Here is a 26,234-nt window from a genome sequence, read left to right as displayed (position 1 = left end):
TCGCGACTTTATATGTACAGTGTACTTATATAGCGATGATTTTGTCAAAGTTTTACGGGATAAACTGCCATCTTTCTGTTGTTGTTTTTATTAATGGACCACTTAAATTATATTTACTGTAATTTATAATTATGATGCATAGTAACATAAATTTTATGCAAAATACCCGAATGACGACAAACTGTTTTATCATTTTTTTTTTATCAATGATTTTTGAAAACAAGTTACATGCATACAGTTTTTGATTTTTTTGTACTCTTTTTGCTTTTTCAATTCCACACAATGGGTTTACCAGCGACGGCTGTCTGTATTGTAATACTGGAAACGTTTCAGGCAGACGTTGCGATTACATTAGTGTATATTTGTGGTCAACCAATTTCGGTTTTCTCAAGGAACCGCAACGATAATTACTATAAAAACAGTCTGAGGCACCAGACGACCTTAACTTTTTTTTTATTTTCAGTGAGTTAAGATATGCATTGGTGCAGAAAAGTACTTATATTGAAAACAAATTAACATAGGGATTGGTATCAATAAACGTTTTAAGATTTTTAAGCGAATATATCGTTGCTACAGTGTTTAAAGCCAAATGTTAATAAGAAAAACTAGAAACAAATGGTACTTTAAATGTCGTTCTGTTTGGCTAGGCCGATGGTTAGGTCGAGTACAAATTATATCTCTGCCACTAGAATTAGCAACAATTCGTGCACGACGTTTATCAGTCTTAGTTTATTGACCAAGTTAAAACACTGAAATATTAATTCAATTGTAACTATACGTTCAGACAGTTGAGAAGCGTATCGTCTATACTCCTACAATATACGAATGCCGTACTTTATGTGGACATTTTATCATTGAGTCTACCGAAGCAAATGTGACACGTGACAGAGCACATTGAGATTACAGACGTAAATTAGTTACTGTATATATAAATCAGGGTCTGGTTTATTTTTCTCAGTTAATTTTTCTTCCTAGTATGAAATAACAGAAGAATCCCACTTCAATCTAACTAAGCTCAACAGGACATCTAACTGAACAGGGTAATACTCAGCCTTGTTCAAACTCGAATGCTGAAAATGTGACTTGTATTGTCCGTTCGCAAGGTATATGTGAAAGGTGATAGAAAATATAAAATCATGAATTTTGACTAATTGTCGTGGATTTCGTGGTTTTGCAATTATCCACGAAATTAAGTCCAGACGAACAAGCGAAGTTTCTTTTTCTCTTATCCCAAAAATCTTAAATCTACGAAGTAATATTGCAGTGCTCTCACGAATTAGTCAGTTTCGACTAAATCACGAAATTTAATGCTCATGAAATTTAATAATTTACAGTGAAAGGCAGAAACGGGCAAGAATAAACTTATAAATGTGGGATGATAAATGTGTAGAATCGCATACGAGAAGTAACAATAATTACTAACTTAAATATCTCGTATCTCAGAATTCAACATTTCGTGTAGGCCTATAAAGGTAGAACAGAAAAAGTAAAAAAAGGCATCTTTTATTTTAGCCATGAACAAATTTTATATTTAACCTTAAGCCTGCTGGCGGCAAGTGATTCTGCCTTTGCGACCAGTGCATACCAAGATCATGGTCTGCACTGTTTGCTATTCAGTCAGTAAATTTTCAGTGAACACCTCTTTGAATAATAAATGGTACTGCTTAAATTGAATGATGGACCACTCAATTGTAGAAATTTAGCAGGGTGAAGGTTAAAGAGAATTGGTAAATAATCAAGGGTAAAATCGCTGTTATTACAAGCGTTTTAAAAATGTCCGTAAAAGGATCATTTTCCTTAAAGTAAAGCAATATTTTCCCTGAACAGGCTTCTTTTGTCTAGTACAACATTCAAGGATTGAGTGCATGATTTGTCATGCATACAGACTTCTGTTCTTTTAAAGTGCACTGCACCAGAGTAACATCTGCAGCGTGTCCGTTCTATCTCACATATTCTGCGAATTACATTTTTTCCCATTAATTATGTATTCCAAGGAATGATTGTTGCTACAGATAACGGTATTTATTGATTCATGAATTCTAGTACACAATACTCTCAGATTTGCGTCATGAAGGAATGATCTATTATATCTGAGTTTAATAACAGTGTCAGCTTGACAGCCCGAGTTGACATCTTTATAAACAATAAAATTTGACTTTTTAATTTGAAAAATGCTTTTATTGATGGATTCATTTTCCATTCTGTGACTAAATACAGAGTTGGTGCGCCCGTGATATATTACAGACTCCGGTATATACCGGATTAACTAAATTTGAACAAAAATACCTTAAATGTATATATTTTGTAACCATGGTGATTCTAACCCTAACCTTTAGTCAATATATTATGCACATTATACACTAAATGCATGCGGACATTAAAAAAAATGAGTATTTTTGCCGTGCGTTCCATTTGATAATAATTCCGCGCATGCGCCGAACGGCTGCACCAACTCTGCAATGAGAAACATTCAAAATGAATTAATGCAAACATAGTAGATATGAAGAAGATAAGGTTAGCAATGAAACATGCAGTAGAAATGTATTCTCCTAACTTTAATAATAATTACATAAAATGACGGTCACTTTTTTTCCACTTATATCCGAAACACGCATTATTAAAAATGTTTGATTATTGTACATTCAGCTATTTATCCAAATAAATCGTCATTATAGATGATGTTCATAGATGCATTTTCTAAGAATGCAGATATTCTGTGATAAGGAAATGAACAGTTTTCTATGCAACTCAAGGGTTTTAGTAAAATAAAATATGACGTCATTAAAACGATGTCACTTTTAGTACATTTCGTGACCGTTCATATAGCTTTCACTTTGTGTCATACAATGAATTTAGATTTGAAAAAAATACCTCTACTAGCTTTATACAGTATGATTGCATTTATGTACAACAAGTTTGTCAAATAACATGTTGCCTTAATCCTTGATAACTTCTAAAGATAACACAGAAATACGTATGCATGACCACAGTACTGTACTTTCCTTCTTACATTGAGCATTCAAAGTCTTTAGAGTAAATATACAATACTGTTAGAAAACTGAGGATGCCAGTGAGTAAGATAAATGCATTCAAGATAGTATATAACTATTTGATACAGGCTTAAATTGTATTTACTAACACCTCATTTGCAATGGTAATCACATTACGTCACATGTACGTCACATGTATAAACTGTATTTTTTGTTTTCTGTAAATTCATGGAACATTAGAGAAAAATAAGTTTCTTAAGGTATGCGTGTATACAGGCTATAAATAGTGCACAAGATAAGAAGTACATTAGATGACGTCATGACTTCTGTGCAGTTTTCAAGAATTATAGGACAGCTGTCTGTAATTAATTTAGTCAGTCACGAACATGATTGCAATAAAGAAATATATAACAAGCATGTCCATATTTTAATCACACAATCTGCAGCTTAAATACCACGTTTCTTCATTGCGACCAGCATGGATCGCGCAGTCTGGTCAGGATCCATGCTGTTCGCTAACAGTTTCTCTGATTGCTATAGGCTCTGAAAGCAAACAGCATGGATCCTGACCAGACTGCGCGGATGCGCAGGCTGGTCTGGATCCAAGCTGATCGCAAATCCACTATGTTGGTTTTCTCATGGCGCGGCTCATTTAGACTATTTCATTACGATTTAACATTTAGTTACAATTATATCGGCAAACTAATTATTTATATACACTTTGTATCATCTTTCTATTTACATGTACTATTTCAGTACCAGGACTCCATAAAACACATGAAATATAAGTTTGACATTCCGAAAGTTTAGAAATATCGAATAAAACATCCATTTTGATAAAAATGAATACTTTATATGAAAATAATATATTTTACGTATCATTTCAGGCAGTAGTTGGCAAAAACGAGACAGAATATATTATAGGATAAGCGAATACTCAAGAAAGATTTCCAAAGACGACGTACAAAGAGAACTTCAACGAGCATTTGATGTAAGTTCTTGTCTTAGCTTAAATAGTAGTTAATACAAGACAATTTGATCTTATCTGCGCGAATTGTAAGGACAGGGACAGATTATTATTATTATACCACATTTATATAGTAATGTATACGTTTGAAAGTGCTTGTTCTAGTCACAAAATGTTGGCCTTGTAGATACGTTTGCGCAAACGAAAGATTTGCGATTTGGGAAAATTTTCGAAAAAAAAAAGATAATGTTATGTGAATAAAGCTTTATTTTCTAAAATCTATGTAAATACAAAAACTTCATAACTTTGCAATTTCACAATGGAAACATGTTGACATATAATAGCTTATTATTTTTCTTAAAACAGAACATGATTGGTTATATATTTTCGGGTTTCATTATGTTGAAGGACAAGCATGCAAAATATTGTGGTATGGTTTTAACATTTATAGTTTTTAACTCTTTTTCCAGTTATGGTCCGAAGTAATTCCTTTAAGTTTTGTCAGACGAGAGTATGGCAGAGCAGATATAGAAATACGTTTCGTGACCGGAAACCATGGCGATAACACACCATTTGACGGAAGTGGCCAAACACTTGCGCATGCGTATTTTCCACAATATGGAGGCGATGCTCATTTTGATGAAGACGAGAAATGGACAGTAAATATAGCTGATGGTAAGAGCTCTGTGACACTAATTAAACTAATTAATATTGGCCCTATGTTGACAGTTTTATTACCATTTTTTTCTGATTACTTTAAATCGTATTCGAAAATGTAATGAGGAGACAGCATAGAAATCGATTTAGATTACTCGGCGAGGGGCTACCGGGTGAGAACAGTAGCATACCATCCATAAACAGTCTCAATAAAACCAAGCCTGCAACTCTTTCATTTTTGTTGTGTTGGGAGACCGCAGAAATTTCCGCTTTTTTTCTATCTCTACCTCACTTTAACGCAAGAACAGATGGAAACTTTACACGAATGCATATGTATACGAAAAAAAAGGAGAAGAAAAAAGTATATTGCTGTCTTTAGATCATTATAAGGAAAGGAAGTAAATTGAAATGATTAAGAAGTTTTGTTATATTTTCTGCTTTTGGGATCACAGAGTACACTTAATTTTATTATTATAGAATTCCGCTTAAATGCTAGGAGGCGTGAAAGGTGTTGCATATTTTATAACCTCCCATGAAACTTACTGACCTTATGAATTAATGTTGATTTATCCACAAACCCGCTGACTGGAGATTAAACTTGTCATAAGTTATCAGAAAATCGAAATGCATTCTTAAATCTTCACGTCAATGATATATACTTTAAAGGAATTCAGATACACCAATGACGCTGTTTATTGTATAAACAACATATTACAAAATGCATTATTACTTTAGAAGATCGTTGATACAGGGAGTCATGTGGCTTATCATGTCGGCGGCTTACTGGTACAGTGTTTTTATGTTTTCTATAATTGTGTAACAGAGTTCCGCCGAAGCCGACGCAAGGGTCGTGAGGTATTCATGACCAAGAAAAGGTTCACAGCGGGTCCGTTATTGTCTTTCTTGCTGCTTCCGAAGGTTATTTATTCAGAGAGTATTTTCATCTTGCAACTCTAATTAATCAGTTCCATTGCAAAAAAGTAAAAAAGAATTCTTATCATATATATTGATGTGAATATAAAGCACACTTCAAATAAACAAAATCTCTAGTTGGTTTTGTATACAAAATCGATATATTAACATCACAATACGTAAAATGTATCACGATAGAAAACGAATATATAATTTGATACAAGTATTGCATATTGTGTATCAATACCAGCGTAATATCTCTTTTAAATGCAAATTTAGCTGTCTTCCGCAGCAATATAAATCCGATCAAGTTTCACGGAATAGTCAATTATTCGTCTTGGTAGAACAATAAACTGGAACTCATCCGAGGAATGAATATCACAAAGACGTGACATGTTACAAATTAGGTTTTGCACCTTCTTTACAATACTAGCGCCTTTGAGAGCCCAGAGAGTATACTAGAGCACTGTTAATTGTCATTGTTCAGGGATAAATATAATTTTTAGTTTTAAAGCTTACTAAGAGGAAAAACGAAACATAGATGCTACGCAATTCTTGCTACGGTCTTATAATTGTCGGTTAAAAACAATATTGATGGATTCTTTTACTTTAAAGTTCCGAATGTATCATTTATTTGCGCGTCAAGTTAACCTGCAGTCTTTCAGTTAAGAGATCACACCTGTAATAAGCAACATCCGTCTTTCCTACATTTATATGTTAACTTCATGAGCACTACTTACAGTTAACCTGCCTCTGAATTTAATTTGTTCCACTGTAAAGGGAAATTCGATAAGGCAGGCAGCCGTCTAATGTTATGAATAATAACTAATATAAGCATGCTTATATATATTTTACTTGTAAAATGCAAATAATCGCCGGGACCGAATTGTTCTACATTTAAAAAGAAAGTTTAGTTGATAGTCAATGGCCCTGTAAATGATATCTTGGTAGAAATGACTAAACGTCTGAAAACAGACGAAGGTCTTGCTGATTCTTTAAAAGGAACAGTTAACCCAATACACAGCTCTGCTGAATGCAGATGAAAGAAAAGCGAGACCATTTAACAATTGGCTTCCACCTCGCTGATTACTAACATAAACTGTGCAAGTAAACGGTGCCGCTAAGTGAACCTCAGATATGCTTAGAACAATAGCAATTATAATACTTTAATTGTTAATAATAGTAATTCCTAATTCAGATAATTGGGATTATTTCAATTTGCAGTTGTTATTCTGTAATAAAACATGTCGGAAGGAAATAGTGCAATTCAAACATAATTATTTACAATACTATAATAAATGATATGCTGAAATGACCCTTATCTGAGTATTATTAGAAGATGAATTCTTTATTATCTACTTTATACTTGCTTCTTTTTATTAACAATATTTGTAAATTCTCTGCTGAAATATACTGTTGCAACAAGGAAAAATACTTCGTGCTTAAACTTTGATTTATTATCTAAAACATGTGTTAAGGTTTTTTGATAATTTATTTGTGATAACAACCATGACTCTATTTCATACCACAAATATCATGGACCGCAATGGAAATAAAAAAACAACACAACATTTCCCCCTTTTTGTGCTATCCTTGTTATCTATATACATGTCATGCTGTTTTCTTCATGCTTGCCTATTTATGCACGTATGCATCATGATGTTACTGCCATACTGTGTTCATTGTTTTCAGACATAAATCTATCTATATATCCTAAAAAGCTATAGCATAACTTAGCTCAGTAGGTAGAGCGTTGGTCTACGGATCGCGGGGTCGTGAGTTCGATCCTCGGGCGGGGCGTATGTTCTCCGTGACTATTTGATAGTAGGCATTGTGTCTGAAATCATTAGTCCTCCACCTCTGATGATTTACGTGGGGAAGTTGACAGTTACTTGCGGAGAACAGGTTTGTACTGGTACAGGTTTGTACTGGTACAGAATCCAGGAACACTGGTTAGGTTAACTGCCCGCCATTACATGACTGAAATACTGTTGAAAAACGGCGTTAAACCCAAAACAAACAAACAAACAAACAAAATAGCATAACGAATCTGCTAATATTTTTCTCGCGTTCTATGCATCCGAATGGTAGATGTAAAGTTGGGATCGTATTGTTTTTAATCTTCATTCGCGCACATTAATTGAAGCATATAGCAATGCAATATAGTTTGTGAACCTACATTCAATCTAATAAAAACGAATGCATGATCTGTCTCGGTAACTTCGTAATATCTCTTTTTCAATGCAAATTGAACTGTCTTCTTCGGAAAGGGAAATTCGATCAATTTTCACGGAACTGTCAGCTTTCATCTTGGCAGCAAGCAATTACAATAAATTGGAAGTTGTTTCGATGAATGTAGATCTCTAAGACTTGACGAGGTACAAATTAAGTTTTGCACCTTGAACGCAATTAAATTGCCAACAGAGTGTTCTAGGAATATCTTATAAGAGTGGTAATAGCTCGTATTTTAGAAGTAAACAGCGGCATTGTTTTGAAAAGACGTAATTAAAGGAAAATAAGAACAAACCAGGACTTCGGGATTTCGTTTCGAAGTGTGTCATCATTAGGCTGCAATACTTGACTTTTTATGTTCTGTGACCCATTCATATTCACATTTATATTAAAGTAGCGGTCACAGTGTCTAATTTTTTGTGTAACATTTTCTCTGTCATATCCATATATTTTGTTTGTTTTTATATGCCATGGATGCGCAGCAACACCCAATTGGTTGGGTTGAATGCTGTTTACAAATGTTGTTTTTAATTTTGTGGGAAGAAGGATATATCTAAACGTAGGAAGAGTAGACGTCCTTTAACTGCTCTACCCCATTTAGGGACATGCAGTTTTTACGTTATTTGAGGTAAAAGTGAACCTTCTCCTTACTCATTTCAATTAAGGGCAAAACCTGTTCCAATTTGTCATAAAACTGTACCCCACCCACCTTTAATGCTGTTTGTTTTTGGCCCAAGACCATCTTCTAACCTTTGACATTGCCCAGACTTTCTACATATAGTGAAGTATATGTTCACGCGGTCTCGTGCAAAATTGTTAGTTTGGACAATATGGGAACAGACACTTAAAATAATTCTCTGTTTCTAAATTTAATAGTAATATTAATTGCTTTGGCCTTAAAAACATATTTCAACCATTGATTTGACAGAAGTTATTTTCGGAATCTAAAAATTCAGAAAACTAGCGACAAATTATTCTAACAATATGCTTTTGGCAAAGTCTTAGATAACTTCATAATAAATCCTAAGTTTTATCTTTAAAGAAAAACCTGATTAATTGATTTAAGATAGAAATCTTTTAGAATTAATCTTAATGTACACAGAAATTAGATAAAAAGGACTTCAGACCTAAAGAAATCAATAATAATTCAATTGGCAATAGCCCGTCAGAGGCAGACGCATCAATATGATTAAATGTTTTTGAATGCAATGAATAGAAAGTTTACCATGTTTTCATCAATACGGATTTCAGAGGATGCAACAAAACAAGGAATATGCCTTGTCAAGTTGGCGTCAATAATCAGATTAAGATCAATTGGATCTGTAACCCTTACCCTGCTAAATTTCTAAAGATGGACTATATCGTCATTGAATTTGGGCAATACTATTTATTATTCGAAGGGGTATTCACTGAAAATTTACAAATATAATAACGAACAGTGCAGACCACGGTCAACCTGCAAAGGCAGAATCACTTGCAGCCAGCAGGCTAAAAGTTCAAAATGATATTTTAGGGATGTGTTTCAGTCATGCTATAAAACAACTAATACAAATAGCTGGTAACCTTATCCGTTATTACACAATATACTAATATGTGGACAGACACGAGTACATCATTCGCTTGGCAACATTTTGGTTTGAATCAGGTGTTTTCGTACGATGTAGTAAACAATGTCTTTGATTTAGAGTAAGACGTGTATCTATAGTGGATACTGTAAGATTTCAAGCTTTTGATAGTTTATGGAATAGAAACATTAACAAAAGATATGTTGACAAGAACCATTGCTTTTCATTCTCTGTCTGAAATATTAATCTAATGGTCTTCTGATTTATCAATGATGCAAGAAGATTGTTCAATTATTAAGTTTCAAGTTTACTCTGCAGGTTCAGTTGTGTAGTGGATTTGTCTTTCACCACAGGGTAGGGGTTGTTCTCGCATATAAGGGCCGACATGTTTATAAGGATACCAATCATGGCACTTTGAGTTAGACAAACTGTATGGTATTGAAAAAAAACATGGCCCAGCAAATAAAATGGCAGCCGTTAGGAAACAAAAAAAAAAAGCATGAACCAAGGAGAGTATCTATACACTCTTCCTGGATCACCCTTGCCAGTTACTATAGATTTATAGTACAGGTGCATAGTTTCCCCAAAGTTTCTTTTCATTATTCTCTTTAAGAAGATTCAATATCCGAATTTGTAAGTTAGAAGGAAATGGGTTTGCAATGAAACTACTTTTCTTGTGTTTTGTTATGCTATTATGTTGCTTGGTTTCCGAAGAATCTATTCACGTATTTTATAAACTATTACAACAACAGTCATTAAGAGCCGTGCTGAGGTTGTGAAAGGTCTCCACTTAATTGGACTCAGTGTTGTTATATTTTCCGGTGTTTTGAATCACGGAGAACAGTTTTACTATAATAGAATTCAGCTTAAGCTTGTGCTTGGGGGGGGGGGGGGGGGGGGGGGGGGGGGCATGAAGGTGTCGGAAATGTCATTAACTGTCAAGAACAGACTCGATCAAACCGAGTCTATTAGTTTTGCTAGGATGCATTCTGTGCTTCCAAAGGATCTTTTCACAGATTTTAATGAACGGTGTTATCAGTTCTAACACTTTAGTCGAGTTTGATCATTTTTCATCATCATTTAACTTATAAAGAGTTTGAAAAAAGAATGCATGATAAATATATGTTATCTCGATACATGTATATGTGTTCCATTTTAGGCGTCAACTTGTATCAAGTTGCAGCACATGAGTTTGGGCATTCTCTTGGACTGGCTCATTCGGATGTTCGGTCAGCTTTGATGGCACCATTCTATAGAGGTTACGATCAAGACTTCAAACTAGACAGGGATGACATTTTGGCTGTACAAGAATTATACGGTTTGGCTTTATATTTGGCTTTTGTTTTGAAATCAGTTTGATCTAATGACTCTATAGACACTGTTACTTTCTATTCTTTATGAAAAATACACAAAAATTGTGACTGGAAACACATGTATTACTCGCTGCAGTTTTGTGAATAATTAAATTTACTTCAGCCTCAGACTGATAATCAGCAATGTAGTTTAAATTGTATTTGTTAGGAATGGTATACTTCGTTACAAACGTTTTGGGGATCTATAGTTTGAAACACGTTGTCCTGTCTTTCTGTACGCCAGAATTTTGCTAAAAAGTTTAAAAATGTCAACACCACTGAGTAGTATCAACAGTAACTTGACGCAGTGATAAATTACAATTAAAGTGTTTAACATTAAACTCGGAACTCTAATAACCTTAGAAAACATCTCACTTTTTTACTTGATTTATAATCTGAATTTACTGGAAAGAATTTAATATATATCAACTTGATACGATGCTATATTGCAATGAGAGATAGTTTAGTGTACATTGTACATCTTTACTCTTTCTTTTTATCTTGGTAAGGTTTGAAATTATCTCCCCTTTTTCAGTTACTATAGAACAGTTGCCCTTCGAATTGAATTTTTCATATGTACTTTTAAGCTAGGAGGGAATTTCTTTTGCTATGTTTAAAGTAAATAAGCGAAGGTCGATTCAAACAAAAGCGGACGCAGCACTAACTGACTACGAATGCATTGGTTGTGCTGTGACAGTCGCACTGCAGATTCTCCAAATAAAATATTAACATTCGGATAATAGTCCGGCATATGAGTGCTTTACATCAGTTATGCTAAAGAACCAGGAAAGCTTCTTGAATTGGATACTTCTGAATCTTGCATTATCCTTCTAATTTCTTATAGGCCTCTGGATGAGTCGCCCATATGAGTTGCAGGTTGCTCTGTAAAACAGCTAACAAGTGTTTAACGGACATATAAAATAGCTTCAGTGATAGTTCTAGCTGGGTTTATAAACCTTATAAAGTTACCACTGATATTTTTACATTGCATATTTTCTTACTTTCTTTCATGATTCAAAGCAATCTGTTTAATTAACTGTATCAGAAGTATTCCAACTGTCTCAGAATGAGGTTAGGCCTAGTGGTGGTTAGTTTAGACCTGACACAAATATATAAACAATTTATTTATTTATTTGGGTTTTACGGCGCACAAACACAGTATAGGTTATATGGCGCCAAACAGGACTACAAATTTTGGTTTCACATCTCATTTACATCGAAATAAAAACATGAGGTATGGAATGAAAATTTGCCTACCTGCTGGAATCACAGAGTTACAGCAAAACCAAGTGTTAAGGCCCTATTAGTCGCTTCTTACGATCATGCAAGGTAAGGCAGTGGTTTCAATTCTTTTCATACACAGATCGTAAACAAAATGTTATATCGTTATATACTGCTCAGCATCCTAAGTACTTAGAGACCTTTATAATCGAATACTTCTAGTCACTTGCCACACACTGCTGTGGGTGCCACACACTGCTGTGGGTCTGAAACATCCCTTAGCAAATTGCCACTCACTGCTGTGAGTTGAAAACCTTGCTTAGTGTGCAAAAATTCTTTTACATATGTGAGAATTCCAACTTTCTTGGGAAGGCTGACGTTTCTACAAAGATAAACACTAGAGCCTGCGATGAAATCCGGATGGGCAACCAGGGTCTTCTCCAAACCATTGCATGTTTTGAAATCAAAACCTTTAACATATGAGCCGTGCCATGAGAAAACCAACATAGAGGGTTTGCGACCAGCATGGATCCAGACCAGCCTGCGCATCCGCGCAGTCTGGTCAGGATCCATGCTGTTCGCTTTCAGGAATTAGAGAAACTGTTAGCGAACAGCATGGATCCTGACCAGACTGCGCGGATGCGCAGGCTGGTCTGGATCCATGCTGGTCGCAAACCCACTATGTTGGTTTTCTCATGGCACGGCTCATATGTGCTTTTCTTATCGCAAAACTAATTGTTACAATTTCATGTGCAGACGACTACAACTTAAAAATAAAATTTCTTTGCAAACGAGCGGAAACTATTTAGCAGCAAACCTTTTAAATTTTAATTTTGTATCAATCATTTGTCGTGAAACTTATTCTCCTAAATGTATGCAAATACACTATCGAGGGAGACTTGCCTGAAATGATTTCCGGAGGCGCATTTGGCGTCTTTCTCCGCCATTATATTTTTGTTTGGATCCGTGCTTTTGTTGTCTCGAAACAAGTTGTCATAGTGGTCGTAATCAGGTGCATACAACTTTAAAGTAAAATTTCTTTGCAAAAGAATAAAACCCATATTGCAGCCACCCTTTTGAATATCAATTTTGTATCCATCAGCTATCATGAAACTTATTCTCCTAAATGTATACAAATACAAGATCGAAGGAGACTTTCTCGTATTTGTGCTTATTATGAGTGCTGACTCTCCTTTTCAGGGACCAAAACCAAGCCGGATTATACTTCCAGACGCTATAACTATTGGACCACTCATAAACCATCAACACTCAAGCCACACAAACCATTTGTACATATACCAAGCATTTGTAGAAACGCTACCATTGATGCCATAACTAGAACAGACAATGGTATCACCTATATGTTTCAAGGTTTGTTTCCATTACGTGTGTTAGAGATTCACCAGGCGGGGATTACTTTTATTTACACTGTCCCGTGTCTTTGGAACATGGTGGGGGTAAGAGTGAGGTTAGGTGCGCACCAAAAACCGGTTTAAGCTCCCCAGTGGTGTTTTTGCCACTGACTGTCCCAAGGCGGTGCCCCACTGTGTTCCATTATTTGTTCTTTTTGTCCACGTGTGTTTGCTTTGTACGCGTGCGCGCGCGTGTGTATGTTTGAAGTGTGCGCGTCTGCGTGCTGTGGGTTTCATTTTGGGGAGGCTGCGTTTTTGGAACATGGCATTCCCTGTTTGATATTTGTCCTTGTTTTTTTTGTGCAAGAATTTTTTGCATAATATACCACTTAATCAGTGGCTTACTGATATATTTTAAAACAGTCGCATGTGCTAGGCCCTTTTTGTGAAATTATCATATACCAAACTTTCATAGCATAAAAAATATGTATTGCGTATTGTATATTCATTTTTGTAAAATATATTTTCAAAAATACATAATATCTTGACAAGTTTAGCTGTCACACGATTATGTACTTGCTTAAACACTAAATCGAAATACTTTATCTAACTTTATTTATTATTTTTGCTTTTATTTTGAAAAGAGATATATTAAATTCATTCAGTTTAAAAAATATTGAATGAAGAAATCCATTACTTCTACAATCTTCTTTTTCAATATGAAAATCTGATATAAAAACTTAATTTAAAATCGCTGTCTTTAAGTATGCTCTTTTCAGGTTCGTTAAGAATTAATAAATCTGAAATATATTTCTACCATTGTTTAACTGAAGGCTAAAGTGTAAAATGAACTAAAAATGTTGCATGACTTGCTAATTCTAGGGATACCACGTTTTCTAGTCTTTTCTAAGAAAACACATTCTTTTAAATTCAGTGCTGTAGGAAATGTCGGTATCAAACACAACTTTGCGTGACAACTAAAATATTCATCGGTTTCAACGGAATGGGAAAATGAAATAACAAATCCTGGAAACTCATTTGCATTCATCAATAAGACCCAAAAGTTCAGTTGTTAAGATAAAATAGACAATTTGTATTACTGAAAGCAATTTATGCATCGACCTTGTAGATATTTCAAACTAAATTCAATCTAGATGGCTGTGCATTTTATCATTTGCTTACATTAAGATTTACATAATAAATTGTTAGGAAAGTCGGACGAAATGCAGCACCAATATTACTTGTGTCAACGTCAGTTGATTTCAATTACTTTTAAAAAAGTTGAACAATGGATAGCTTTGCAAAATCACAAAACTGATGAATAGTGACTATTTTATCATGACTGCCAGAACCAATATAAGATACGATAGAGATAGAAAAGGAATATTTCTAAGAACACATTCATTATAAAACAATCCCTTGAGCAGAAAACATATGTACCAATCACCAACGATCACGTGATGCCTACAAACAGTGATATGAACAAATCTAAGTGAATCACAGGGAATTCAGCATCTTTCTAACTTGTCTAAATCGTTTGTTCTAGTTGTTTTTGTATCAATAAAAATTAAGTGAGCCGCGCCATGAGAAAACCAACATAGTTGGTTTGCGACCAGCATGGATCCAGACCAGCCTGCGCATCCGCGCAGTCTGGTCAGGATCCATGCTGTTCGCTTTCAAATACTATTGCAATTAGAGAAACTGTTAGCGAACAGCATGGATCCTGACCAGACTGCGCGGATGCGCAGGCTGGTCTGGATCCATGCTGGTCGCAAACCCACTATGTTGGTTTTCTCATGGCGTGGCTCAAGTTTAGATTTAAAGCCTTCTGATTATATATGCTCAGACATATTTCCGTGTGGGTTCGAAACTCAGCGAAAGGCTGTTAATATTCTATTTTGTACATCATCGTTTAAGCATTCATGTTTTTTTATCTATGATAAAACGACACAGTAATATCCGAAGCAAATAGGGCAGATGAGGAAGATATCAAATCACAAATAAAATACAGATAAACATATCAGTAGGAAGTGAATAATGAACATATGCTAAATATAGACATGAACACATGTTCAAAAAGAGGATAACTTATTTCTTAAGTTTGTAAGTCTCTGGATATTAGATATTATGCAACAAACATTTTATGACGTCAGAGATCCACATGACGTCCAGTTCATTACTATTAGGATGAATAAATTCAGCATAATTTTTAACATCACGGTTTAATGAGTAGTTAAGAATAGAAGTAAACAAGACGTTCTTGTGGTTTATCGTCTTATATCCTTCCCGCAGCCTTAACGTACTAAAACGTATTAGCGTCTGATGGCCCTTTCACGCTTCCGTAGAAACAACATTTATTACACGAAACTTATTTTGAAAATATTTCTGAAATGTCTAGGTCTGCAGCTCTCAAATACGGTTATATCTCACATCTGAGGCATATACTGACACTCTCAGACAACATCAAAAATGACATTTTGAGCGATTTGATGAATCTCCAAAATTATCAATGTACCCTTGGTCCGTTACGGACCCCTGTGGGATTTCTGTTTATCCAGAGCTCAAATATTCATAGATTTCAAGATTAAAAGCTGACATGCTGTACTAAAGCCCAGGTAATTTCAATTTGTAATAAAGTGATGAAAATTGGCTCCCACATAGCAAAAAAAAAAAAAAAAAAAAGAAGTCCACGCGCGTACATTTAGACGGGGTGACCCCTGCGCGTGACCCCTGACTATCTACGAATCAAAATGCGGCTTTCGTTTTCAAGTTTTGCATTTCTACTTTCATTTTATTTACTTCCGGAAATAGCTGAATGTCGAGTGACGTCATTTTCTGTGTTGTCAGAAACATACATATGCCTGGCGAGATTGCATAAATATGTGCTGGCCGTCCTAAGGATATACCACGATTCATATTTTGGATGCTTGTATATTTATCAACTCGGATTAAAGCCCTCGTGGGTCAGTTCTTGCGCATCTTAATTCTGAACCATTATAACACACAGACCTTGGTTATTTAATAAATAATAAAACTTTGATAACTTGAAAACCTGACAAATGTGAGGCGAACAAACAGACAGATTGCTCTGTCTAGATACTTGGTTGAACAATATATAAATTAAGTAGAAACTTAAAGACAATGTTAACGTTTGTGTTATGACGTTTTTATATCATAAAGTGTGCAGCTGCGACTAAAGGTTGTGTTTATTTTCACAGGTGAATATTACTACCGTCTGGACGAACAGGGTATAGATACAGGATATCCTAGAGCGATTCAATGGGACTGGGGAAGCATTGAGGGGCCTATTGATGCAGCACTTACCTGGCCTAATGGATGGACATTCATTTTTAAGGTAATGTTATTTTATACGCTGCGTGATTTGTACGTGCAGACCGAAAAAAGAAGAACTGTCATGAGAAAATGGACGACAAACTATCTTTATATGTTGGATACATGCAGAAATTTTCTTTTTTGGAACACTTTTTGATTAAAACATTCCTATGAAAGTCAAAAAGCATTGAAAAAACCGTAACATTAGGTTTATCAACTTTAAAGCCTACTATATACGACTTAGTCAATATCTACATGAACTGTATTTCCATTTATGTCTTGAAAATAATCATTCCCTTTCTATAAACAATGTTACCTGAATTGTACATGTTCTGGGTCGTACTGTAAGATAAAAAGATAAATTGACTAACACATGTGGATGACAAAAATATATCGAGCCAGTGGAAACTAATCACAGTTTTACCAAGAAACTATACGCAAATCCAACTAAATCAATACTACTTGCTTTCATATTTCGGCAATAACAACAAGATCTTTGTCTCGTTATTCAATTTGATTGGTTTAAATTTTGAGGTTAAAAGATAAAGTCACGTCTTTTGTACCATGCAAGGCAGAAATAATGAAGTTGTGTTTCTTAACCTATCATAAATATAGGGTTTTACTGCACGTGTCACTCGTACAAGAACCAACTTGGGGACACCTCCAGTACAATTAAAGTTTTCCAATATTACTTTTATCATATTTAATGCAAAATAAATGAAATGTTTTTAACCAAAAAATAATTTTAAAATATGTCGAAGTTTTTATTTTCTCCACTTTTGTATGCCATTTATTGAAAAAGATATGCGAAATTCCGGATTTCGGGAGATTTTGGCGACACGGATATTTTGCTTGCAGTTGATGCTAGGATGGTTCTAGAATACCAAGCAGTGACCTACTTTGAAAAATTAGTACTGAAACGGCCAGGACGGTACCCTCAAAAAATCGTCGATTTTCTACAGGTCGGGACCTGTGCGAAATTCCGGATATTGGGTGATTTTGGCGACTGGATATTCTGCTTGCAATTGATGCTAGTATGTTCATAGATGACCTTAGAGTGACCTACTGTAAAATATTAGCACCAAAACGACCAGCAACGGTACCCTCAATAATCGTCAATTTTGTCGTCTGGATCTGTGCGAAATTCCGGATTTTGCGTGATTTTGGCGATCCGGATATTGCAATTGATACTAGGATGGTGCTTGATGACCAAACAGTGACCTTTGTAAAAAATTAGTACCGAAACGGCCAGGACCGGTACCCTCAAAAATCGTCTAATTTGTAAAGTTCGGGACCTGTGCGAAATTCCGGATTTTGGGTGATTTTGGCGACCCGGATATTTTGATTGCAGTTGATGCTAGGATGGTGCTTGATGACCAAGCAGTGACCTACTGTAAAAAGTTAGTACCGGAACGACCAGGAACGGTACCCTCAAAAATCGTTCATGAAGTATAACCGAATCAGAATGAATTGTTCGAAAGACTAGTTTTCACAGTTAATATCGTTGCGCCGATGTAATGCAATTTTTCATACTATTAACTTAGTTATGTAAGGTAATTTCGAGCAATAAAGTTGGACGATATACTTTATTGTATTTTAAGAACACATTTATTGCTACATAGAGACAAATGTGTGTCTTAACGTATATAAACATTAGAGAATTTAGAGAATTTTATGTCGCACTAAATACATATCATCAGTATTCATTTCTGAACCTTTGATATTCTTTACGATTCGTACAAATATGCATCTGCAGTTTCTGGGAGAGGATTTCCATGAGTGGTCGATCTTTACCTTATCGTGATGAAAATTTTTCGTCAACCGAGTTTAAATGTACGCATATTGAATGTATTTTTTAGCAGATATTTTCCGTAAAAAGGCAACAGTGTTTATGTCGAGAATTGAAAATTTGAAAGGGATGACGTTGAGACATTTTGCTTGATTAAACCTGAGATGGAGTATAATACGAGTCTGTGTGACCATCTATATCTTCTTGATAACTTATCTTTCAGTTTCAACCATATTTATTTTTGGATCAAGATCATGGATAACTGTGCATGTCGATGTAATTCTCAAGTAACTAATTCACCATCTATCAGTTTATTATGTACAATGCATATATTTATTGTTCCAGTAGAAATATGATTTACTTATTACTTTAACTTTTGAATGTGTTCAGAAATTTTGTATTCATTCTGTTTACAAAGTAGCTTAAGTGGCGGTATGGTACATTGATATTCATTTGACATGTTTAAATTCAAATTTCATCTCACCATTTTTGAACAACAAGAAGGTTATCTTGAATCTAAATTTTTCCGACATGTCTGTCGCCAACTTACAAACGATTACGTCTATTTCTTTCTAATATAAGTAGAAATGAAATGTATCGAATTCACAATCAATGAAGTTTATAGCTAATTACTTCATTGTTTATAACAGTACACAAGTCTATTCGTAAAAAAATCTGTTGTCCTTCATTTTCCAGGTCATTAAACGTTATAAGACAAATGTTACACAAATGTTTTTATATCTGTCTTAATTTCAATAGAAATGATTGCCTTCTATTTCATTATAATGTATTTAACAGCGGAATATAATTACGTTCACATGATGAATTTCCCATAGACTTGCATGTAATTCGCATGTGTATTTAGCTTGTTTGAATTTTGAAAAAAATCTACGAGGTATTGTCGTCACTTAATCGTCGGCGTTGGTCAAATTTTTTGTTTAGGTCCACCTTTTCTCAAAAACTATAAAAGCTACAGCTTTGAAACTTTGCACACTTGTTTATCATCATTAGATAACTGTGTAGGCCAAGATCCATAACTCTTGTATTCATTTTTCAGAATTATTGCCCTTTTTGTACTTAGAGAATTTGAGTTTTTGTTTAGGTCCACCTTTTCTCAAATACTATAAAAGCTACAGCTTTGAAACTTTGCAAATTTGTTTATCATCATTAGGTGACTATATAGGCCAAGAACCATAACTCTAACATGCATTTCGTTAGAAATATGACTCTTTTTGTATTTAGGAATTCTGAACTATAACACTTTTCTTACATACTGACCAGCTCTTGCAGACGAGCGATGGCACCCATAGGCGGTGCTCTTGCCATCTCCATATCTATTTCACCATAATTCATAAAACCACACGTTTATAAAGATAATACATTATCCTAGCTATACAATTTATTTACAATATTTTCATATCTTAACGTCTGCCTAAGAAGAAACAAATGTTTTAATTGCTGGCGTTCCATTGTCTTAATGGTAGAGTGAAAACAAATAAACCAAGTCTGTAAGTCTATAACCCATTAATACAAAGGCATATAAAGTTCAAAGTTGTGATATTTTGAAGCACAATTTTAAAATATGATATTATTTTTTTTTTTCCAGTAAATCAGTAATTCCACTATTTCGCAATACTCTTTGATACGACTGGTTCTTGAGTTATAAAAACATTTAAGACAGTGAGAGAAACCGCGTTGTATATTTAAATCTAATACGTAAATGTAGATGGAATATGCTGCCAACCACACCCGACTTCATGGTATGTTATATGTAATTTACGGAAACACTCAAGAGGATATGATCCAATTTAACCAAAACAACAGATCATGCAATATATTCATTTACTGGTACTTTTCTCCACGAGTTTATAAATTATTCATGAGACAGTCTGTATTAACTCACATCAGTTTGGTGCTATTTTCCATCTCAAACAGGTTATGACTTCATTGTAAACAAATAAAATAATCTTATGCTGGTATTTGTTTTGGCTGAAAAAATCACTAATTTACCTAAAAGGGGTTTTGTCTGAAAAAATCATTAAAAACCTTAGTTAAAACGAATGTGTGACGTAGCCAAATACATTTTGATTACAAGTTTCACATGGCATAATAAGTTAGAAAGCTGCTTAACTTTTAAGTGCAAAAAATCATAGACAGAGCTAAAAGGTTAGTGTTAACAACATGCCCACTGTGGTCGTTTTGAAGGTTTATAAGGATGCAGTATTGTTACATTTTTGTAATATTATGGTATCTTTCCTGATCAAATGGAATATCATGTGTTTATATGTGCGTTTCTCTAAAGAAATCATTCAAACTGGCCTAAGAAGAGAACCGTAATTGTTCATGGCAAGAAGCAAAGTCCATATTTTACTGATATTACGAAATTATTGCTTAAGTTTCTGATTTAAGAACAACTCCGAAGTCAAGTAAATTAATAAAGGCGGTATAGTCACACATACTTTGCTTTAATTTGCAAAAATATAAAAAGAACATAGAAGAGATGTATGGTATATAACGGATAAACTATCTACCCCAAAAGACATAGAAAATAAACTTTAATTTAAATGAGCTAAAGAAACGTATATCAAAAGGAAAATATTCACAACTTTCACATAACAAAAGTCACACTGACATAGCTATAGTTCTATGACGACCACCTACCTTTTGATGGTAGAGGAAGTCTCAGGTTATTCAATAACGGGCCGGCATCTTGGTAGAACCACAAACATTTCATAAGCCAGCTGGATGGTTTCCTCACATGAAAGAATTTTGCACTCCAAGTAAGTTTTTCAAACCAACAGCGCCGAGGGAATTGAGGAGTCAGCCACGGAGTACACCCTTTAATGTACAGATCATACATTCATACATTCTGCGGCATATGTATATTTATAGATAGGTTATTACATTTGTATTGAGAAATATGCACGAGTCCTGCAGCGGAAATATTGCGCAACTTCAGGAGCGCAATATTATTCCGCGAAGAAACGAGTACATATTTCTCGATAAAAATCTAATAATCTTTCTATTACATACGCATCTGTACTTATAATTATTACATAAATGATATAAATATTTTTTTAAGCCCTAGTAAAGTTGAAAATACCGCCGTTAAATGCGACGACACACAAAAAACTGACGTCACAAATGACGTCACACACCAGAAATGAAATTTGAACGTCAGTATGGAAAAATACTGACGTTTCAGGTTCCATTGAAACTTAACGGAGTTTATAAATGAGTATGTAATAAATATAGATATCACATGGTTAAAGGTCCGAGTTGGCAGCTGAGCCGAATTGGGTCTATTATCAGTAATTATTTCTGTTTTCACCTTACAGGGAAGTCATTACTGGAAGTTTCATAATCTGCAGCTTATTTACGGGCCTAAAAATATATCTGAAGGTTTTGATGGTATTCCCGGTGACATTGATACAGCATTCGTCTGGAGCGGCAACGGCAAGACTTATTTTGTTAAAGGTAATCAAATTCCGATTTTCATTCATTATTTACGGTTCTACTTCTGGCTTGATTTATTAGAAAGAGGTTTCGATTTTCCTGGTAAAATGGGGACAGCGTCGCTGAAAAACGTGACGATTCGTGTTTTGAGAATGGATGGCGGTCATAGTTTGACAAATGTTATGTCATGACTATGGTTTTAAAACTTACATTTCAGCGGTAAATGCCTAATGTACGTAGGTCCGCAGACTTTGGTAACACAGAAAAGGCATTGGCAACATTTCTGTTAATATTACTGCAATTTAAGTGAATGTTTCTCATAAAACTAAGAACCTTTTTTTTGTAACTGTTACAGCAGTAGTAGAAGTACGGGTATACTATTTGACGACCACAACGCGGCATCTACAGACTGCTGTTGTGGTATTTAACATACAACAGTATTTGGATTATGTTCTTTTTTAAATCCAACACATACATTCACTATCATACAACAAAACCCCGCTAACCCCACCCCCAGTTTTTTCAATTACTATTTTCAGTCAATTATTCCAAGCAATAATGATTTAAGGTTTGGAAATCTATTACATAAGTATTTAATACTGGCAATCTAACTGGTATTGGTTTATGCACGAAACCTGATACACACAATTTAGCATTAAGTAGACCCCTCAGGATTAGACTGTCTGAAAAAACACTTTAATTTCGTAAGACGCACGTATAAGAAGCCTATTGTTATGCAATGTTTGAATGAATTATGGAGCTAAATTACTGGGGAATAAATCAAACGTCAGACGATGACGAGCTTTATTGTTCTGATAGTCATCTCTTAGGAGCTTTCTTCTGGTTTTATTTTTCTACAACTGCTATTTTCAATTATGCAAATGGCATTAAAGCCGTGTTGATGCCGTTTAAAGTAAATCCATCAACTTTACTTACGAAAGTATCCTTCATTTCAGGAAATAAATATTGGCGTTACCATGGCAACAGAATTGATTATGGTTACCCTAGGGAGTTGAAAATTTGGAGAGGTCTGCCGGAGCGGATAAATGCTGCATTTCAGTGGAAGAATGGAAAAACTTATTTCTTCTCTGAGGATCAGTACTATCGCTATAACGACCTGATATTTAATGTAAGTGTACGAGTCAACAAGCTTTTTTGTTAAAAGCCAAAAGCCCTATGATTGCCAAACACAACGAGATATATTCCCGCTAGATTGTGAATCAAGTAAGGGAGGAAATTTAATATAAACGTCATTAATTTGAACAGTCTCATTTGTCAGTCGTCTGACAAATACACGGCTAATTTACAAAACAGTGGAGCAATTACTGTCTTAGCCACATTTCCAAGAGGATTGTACGGGGACGTTATTACAATTTTGAATTTTAGAAAAAGAACTGAAATGTTCCATTATACTCATTTGTTATGTGTGTTTAAAATAACAGTTGTACTGGCCATGGCTGAAATGTGTGTATTTCTCATTACTAGTTATACATTTTTGTTTTTCTACCCTCCTTATGCAGAGGTGTCCTAATTATTCCTAAGGAGATTGTATTTCTATTATTATTTCTTTTTTAATCCTCGCGTAAATATCCACCATTAGTATAATTCAAGTTCAAGTAGGATACCATTTTTATTTAAAATTTTGCACATAATAAACCTCGCGAACATACTCAAAATTTCAAATTCGCAAAATTTTGAACCAGCGAAAATATGTGCCTTAATTTACAGTATATTAGGGAACAAGGTGACGTCTGACCCGTAATGATACTCAGTAATTTCCGCGTATCTACGTATTCTCGCTAGAAAATACGACATTCTTCAAATTTTTAATGTACTGAAAATGAATGAATATAAATTAAAATTTACCTATAGTAAGCTCATTTTTTTCACTAAATACTTTATCATTTTATTCCATACTTATGAAATAAGAAGAAATATTTATGCGTGTTTAGATTGTATTTATTGTTAAGTTAGTTTATTTTCACTGTAGTGAAACAAATCTTCTGTTTTCACCCGTTTTCCGAAACTATTTTCTTATTTTTCCTTGGCAGTGACTTCCTTATCACATGAAGTGAAAAAACTTATCTTGTTAAAAAAAAAAACAGTTCTCTGTCTTGCGCAGAAGCACACATCAAATTTTCAATTATCGCAATCCAGTACATTTTAACCTGTATCTTTACGAGGTCGTGGTGTTTAGTACCGGCAGGAGGACATTACACAGGAAACCGTTTCTCTTTCTATTTGAGACGCCTCAAAGTAAATCATTAACAGTCTGTTGAAATTATCAAGTACAGTACAGAAAAGGCATCCTTTTGGTTGTGTACACAAATGCGGAGTATATAATACAATGAAAATTCAGGTTTCAATCCCAGTTTAGTATGTTATGGTATGAAACAGAACACTGGCTATACTAGTTCTCATTTTCATACCGTTCGAGGAAAATAAATACCATATCCATGAAAACACTCTTCATATTCTCAATAGACTAAACATGGTAAGTAGTGACACATTCACAATTGAATGGCATATTGTTACAGTCTGGGTTTAGAAAAAGCCAGTGTTTAAAGGTAGTTCCAATTCATTTTGTGTTTACTTATACATGTACTAATATACTTAACAGACTAGTGTACAGACTTATGTACAAACTTCCACGCAGATTATATATAGTCAGTGTTTGCGTAGATATTATGCAGTTGTTGAACTTTTTTTTCCAAGCAGACATTTTGGCATATTAATATAACTTCAAGGCTTTTGGTCTTATTGAATATATTTAGCCAGTCACTCAATTGAAACGACAAGTACACTCAAATTTTGCTTCACAGAATGTTTTTCAGATGCCTAACAAATTGTGTAAATGTATTGTAGATTGATACAGGCGGTTATCCAAGGGACACTGCACCATGGTGGCTTGGCTGTCCTGATAAAAGTCAAATTATTGCCCTTGACAGGCAAAACGCTATGCAAGGTATTTTATGTTGATTTGCGAAACGATAGGAAGTGAGAAGATATTTTCACACTTTACCATCATTTTTACATAATGGGATTATCGAAGAGCTTTATGCAAACATTTTAGTGTTGACTAAAGTATTAAATTCATTTCTGAGCACGGGAAGAATAATAGCATATTCATGATATTCAGAGCATTTCTTGTTGTATCTAATTGCAATTGTTAATTTACATGTTCATTCCTAAGTTGTGGCTAGTTTTAAGTAAAATGTTAAGTGGTATGATAAATTGCCAAATAAACACGTTCGACATTTCTACACTATCGTTTTGTAACATTTTAAAATCGATTCACGTGTTCAAGAAATATTCTTGTAGCATTTAGTTGCAGTTGGCAAGTCTTACTCTTTCATAAAATAGAATTATTTAAAATGGGCAGACAATGTCTTTTAGGATTTCTTTGAAATAACTCAATATGTTTTTCTTTGTAGATAAATATGGAGTAAAATATGATACATTCTCTTCTGATAGACATTCACGACACAATGACGAACAATGGATTACAGTGGACGAACCTAGTGGTTTTCACGTAAATAATGACAATAGTGTACATAGTGGAGCTGTGATACATTCGCATGTGCAGACGAGTCTTCAAGCATTGTGTATATCATTTTTCATAACAAACTCTATGTTTTTGTATTACCCAGTTTTTACTTTACATTAACATTAATTGACAATAAATAATGATTTATATGTGACTGTGTTTTATTCGTCGTTAATGTATAGGCTAAATCCTGAGCAAAAGTAAACTTGCAGGAGTACGCCTGTCACACATCAGCGGGGATTTGTTCTGCTGTTACTTTACAAAACTTTCAATTCATTTCTTACATGATTGTAAACTGTGAGCAAATCAGGAATGTATGAGAATTAAAAATAGTTTAAAATGACCAATCATTCGTTTCAGCTAGGGATATGTTCTACCTAAGACAAGTAATGATCAAGTTATTTAGGATATTTTTGGAGGTAATGGACTAGTTAAGCCTATTTCACACAGACAGGACACAGACAGTCCAGAACTATTAATAGGACGTTAGAGTACACGACAAACAACGATACTAATGTAGAAACTAAAGATAGAGAGTTTCTGGCGATCAATGTACTTTTTGTTTACAGGACCATGTGTCGGAATCAAAATAGTAAATTCCGGGATACCAGATTAACATGATGCTGCTAACAAGAACAAACTTTTAATGTAAAAGGGGCCATGCAAAAGAACATATGATAAGATAGGCAGGGATACCTTTAATCTGGTGCGAAGCGAAAGGGAAATCCCAGGATAGCCTTATGAGTATTAAAAACTTGTTATCAGAGACGTAAAATGCTCGCTCGTAAATGAAGGAATTAGGCGTTATGTAAGACAAATATTTGCATGTCCTAATTCACAGACAGGTCACAGACAGGCCAG

At 34.5% G+C, this 26,234-nt stretch overlaps 1 protein-coding gene across 2 annotated transcripts in view; it reads left to right on the top strand.

Moving 5' to 3' along the window:
• LOC123554940 (matrix metalloproteinase-24-like) overlaps positions 1-25,527 on the top strand; it is a 94,127-nt gene extending 68,600 nt beyond the window's left edge. For both annotated transcript variants that reach the window (XM_045345390.2, XM_053547555.1), the window contains 9 exons: positions 3,878-3,981; positions 4,428-4,632; positions 10,483-10,641; positions 13,097-13,267; positions 16,467-16,603; positions 21,709-21,847; positions 22,783-22,955; positions 24,692-24,791; positions 25,261-25,527. In XM_045345390.2, the coding sequence (XP_045201325.2) occupies positions 3,878-3,981; positions 4,428-4,632; positions 10,483-10,641; positions 13,097-13,267; positions 16,467-16,603; positions 21,709-21,847; positions 22,783-22,955; positions 24,692-24,791; positions 25,261-25,493 (1,421 nt within the window). In that variant the 3' untranslated portion in view covers positions 25,494-25,527. The remainder of the gene's footprint in view (positions 1-3,877; positions 3,982-4,427; positions 4,633-10,482; positions 10,642-13,096; positions 13,268-16,466; positions 16,604-21,708; positions 21,848-22,782; positions 22,956-24,691; positions 24,792-25,260) is intronic.
• The last annotated feature ends 707 nt before the right edge of the window (positions 25,528-26,234 follow it).

Source organism: Mercenaria mercenaria, chromosome 7 (assembly GCF_021730395.1).
Source record: "Mercenaria mercenaria strain notata chromosome 7, MADL_Memer_1, whole genome shotgun sequence".
In the NCBI taxonomy this organism is placed as follows: domain Eukaryota; kingdom Metazoa; phylum Mollusca; class Bivalvia; order Venerida; family Veneridae; genus Mercenaria; species Mercenaria mercenaria.
This window is presented reverse-complemented; position numbering and strand designations above follow the sequence as displayed.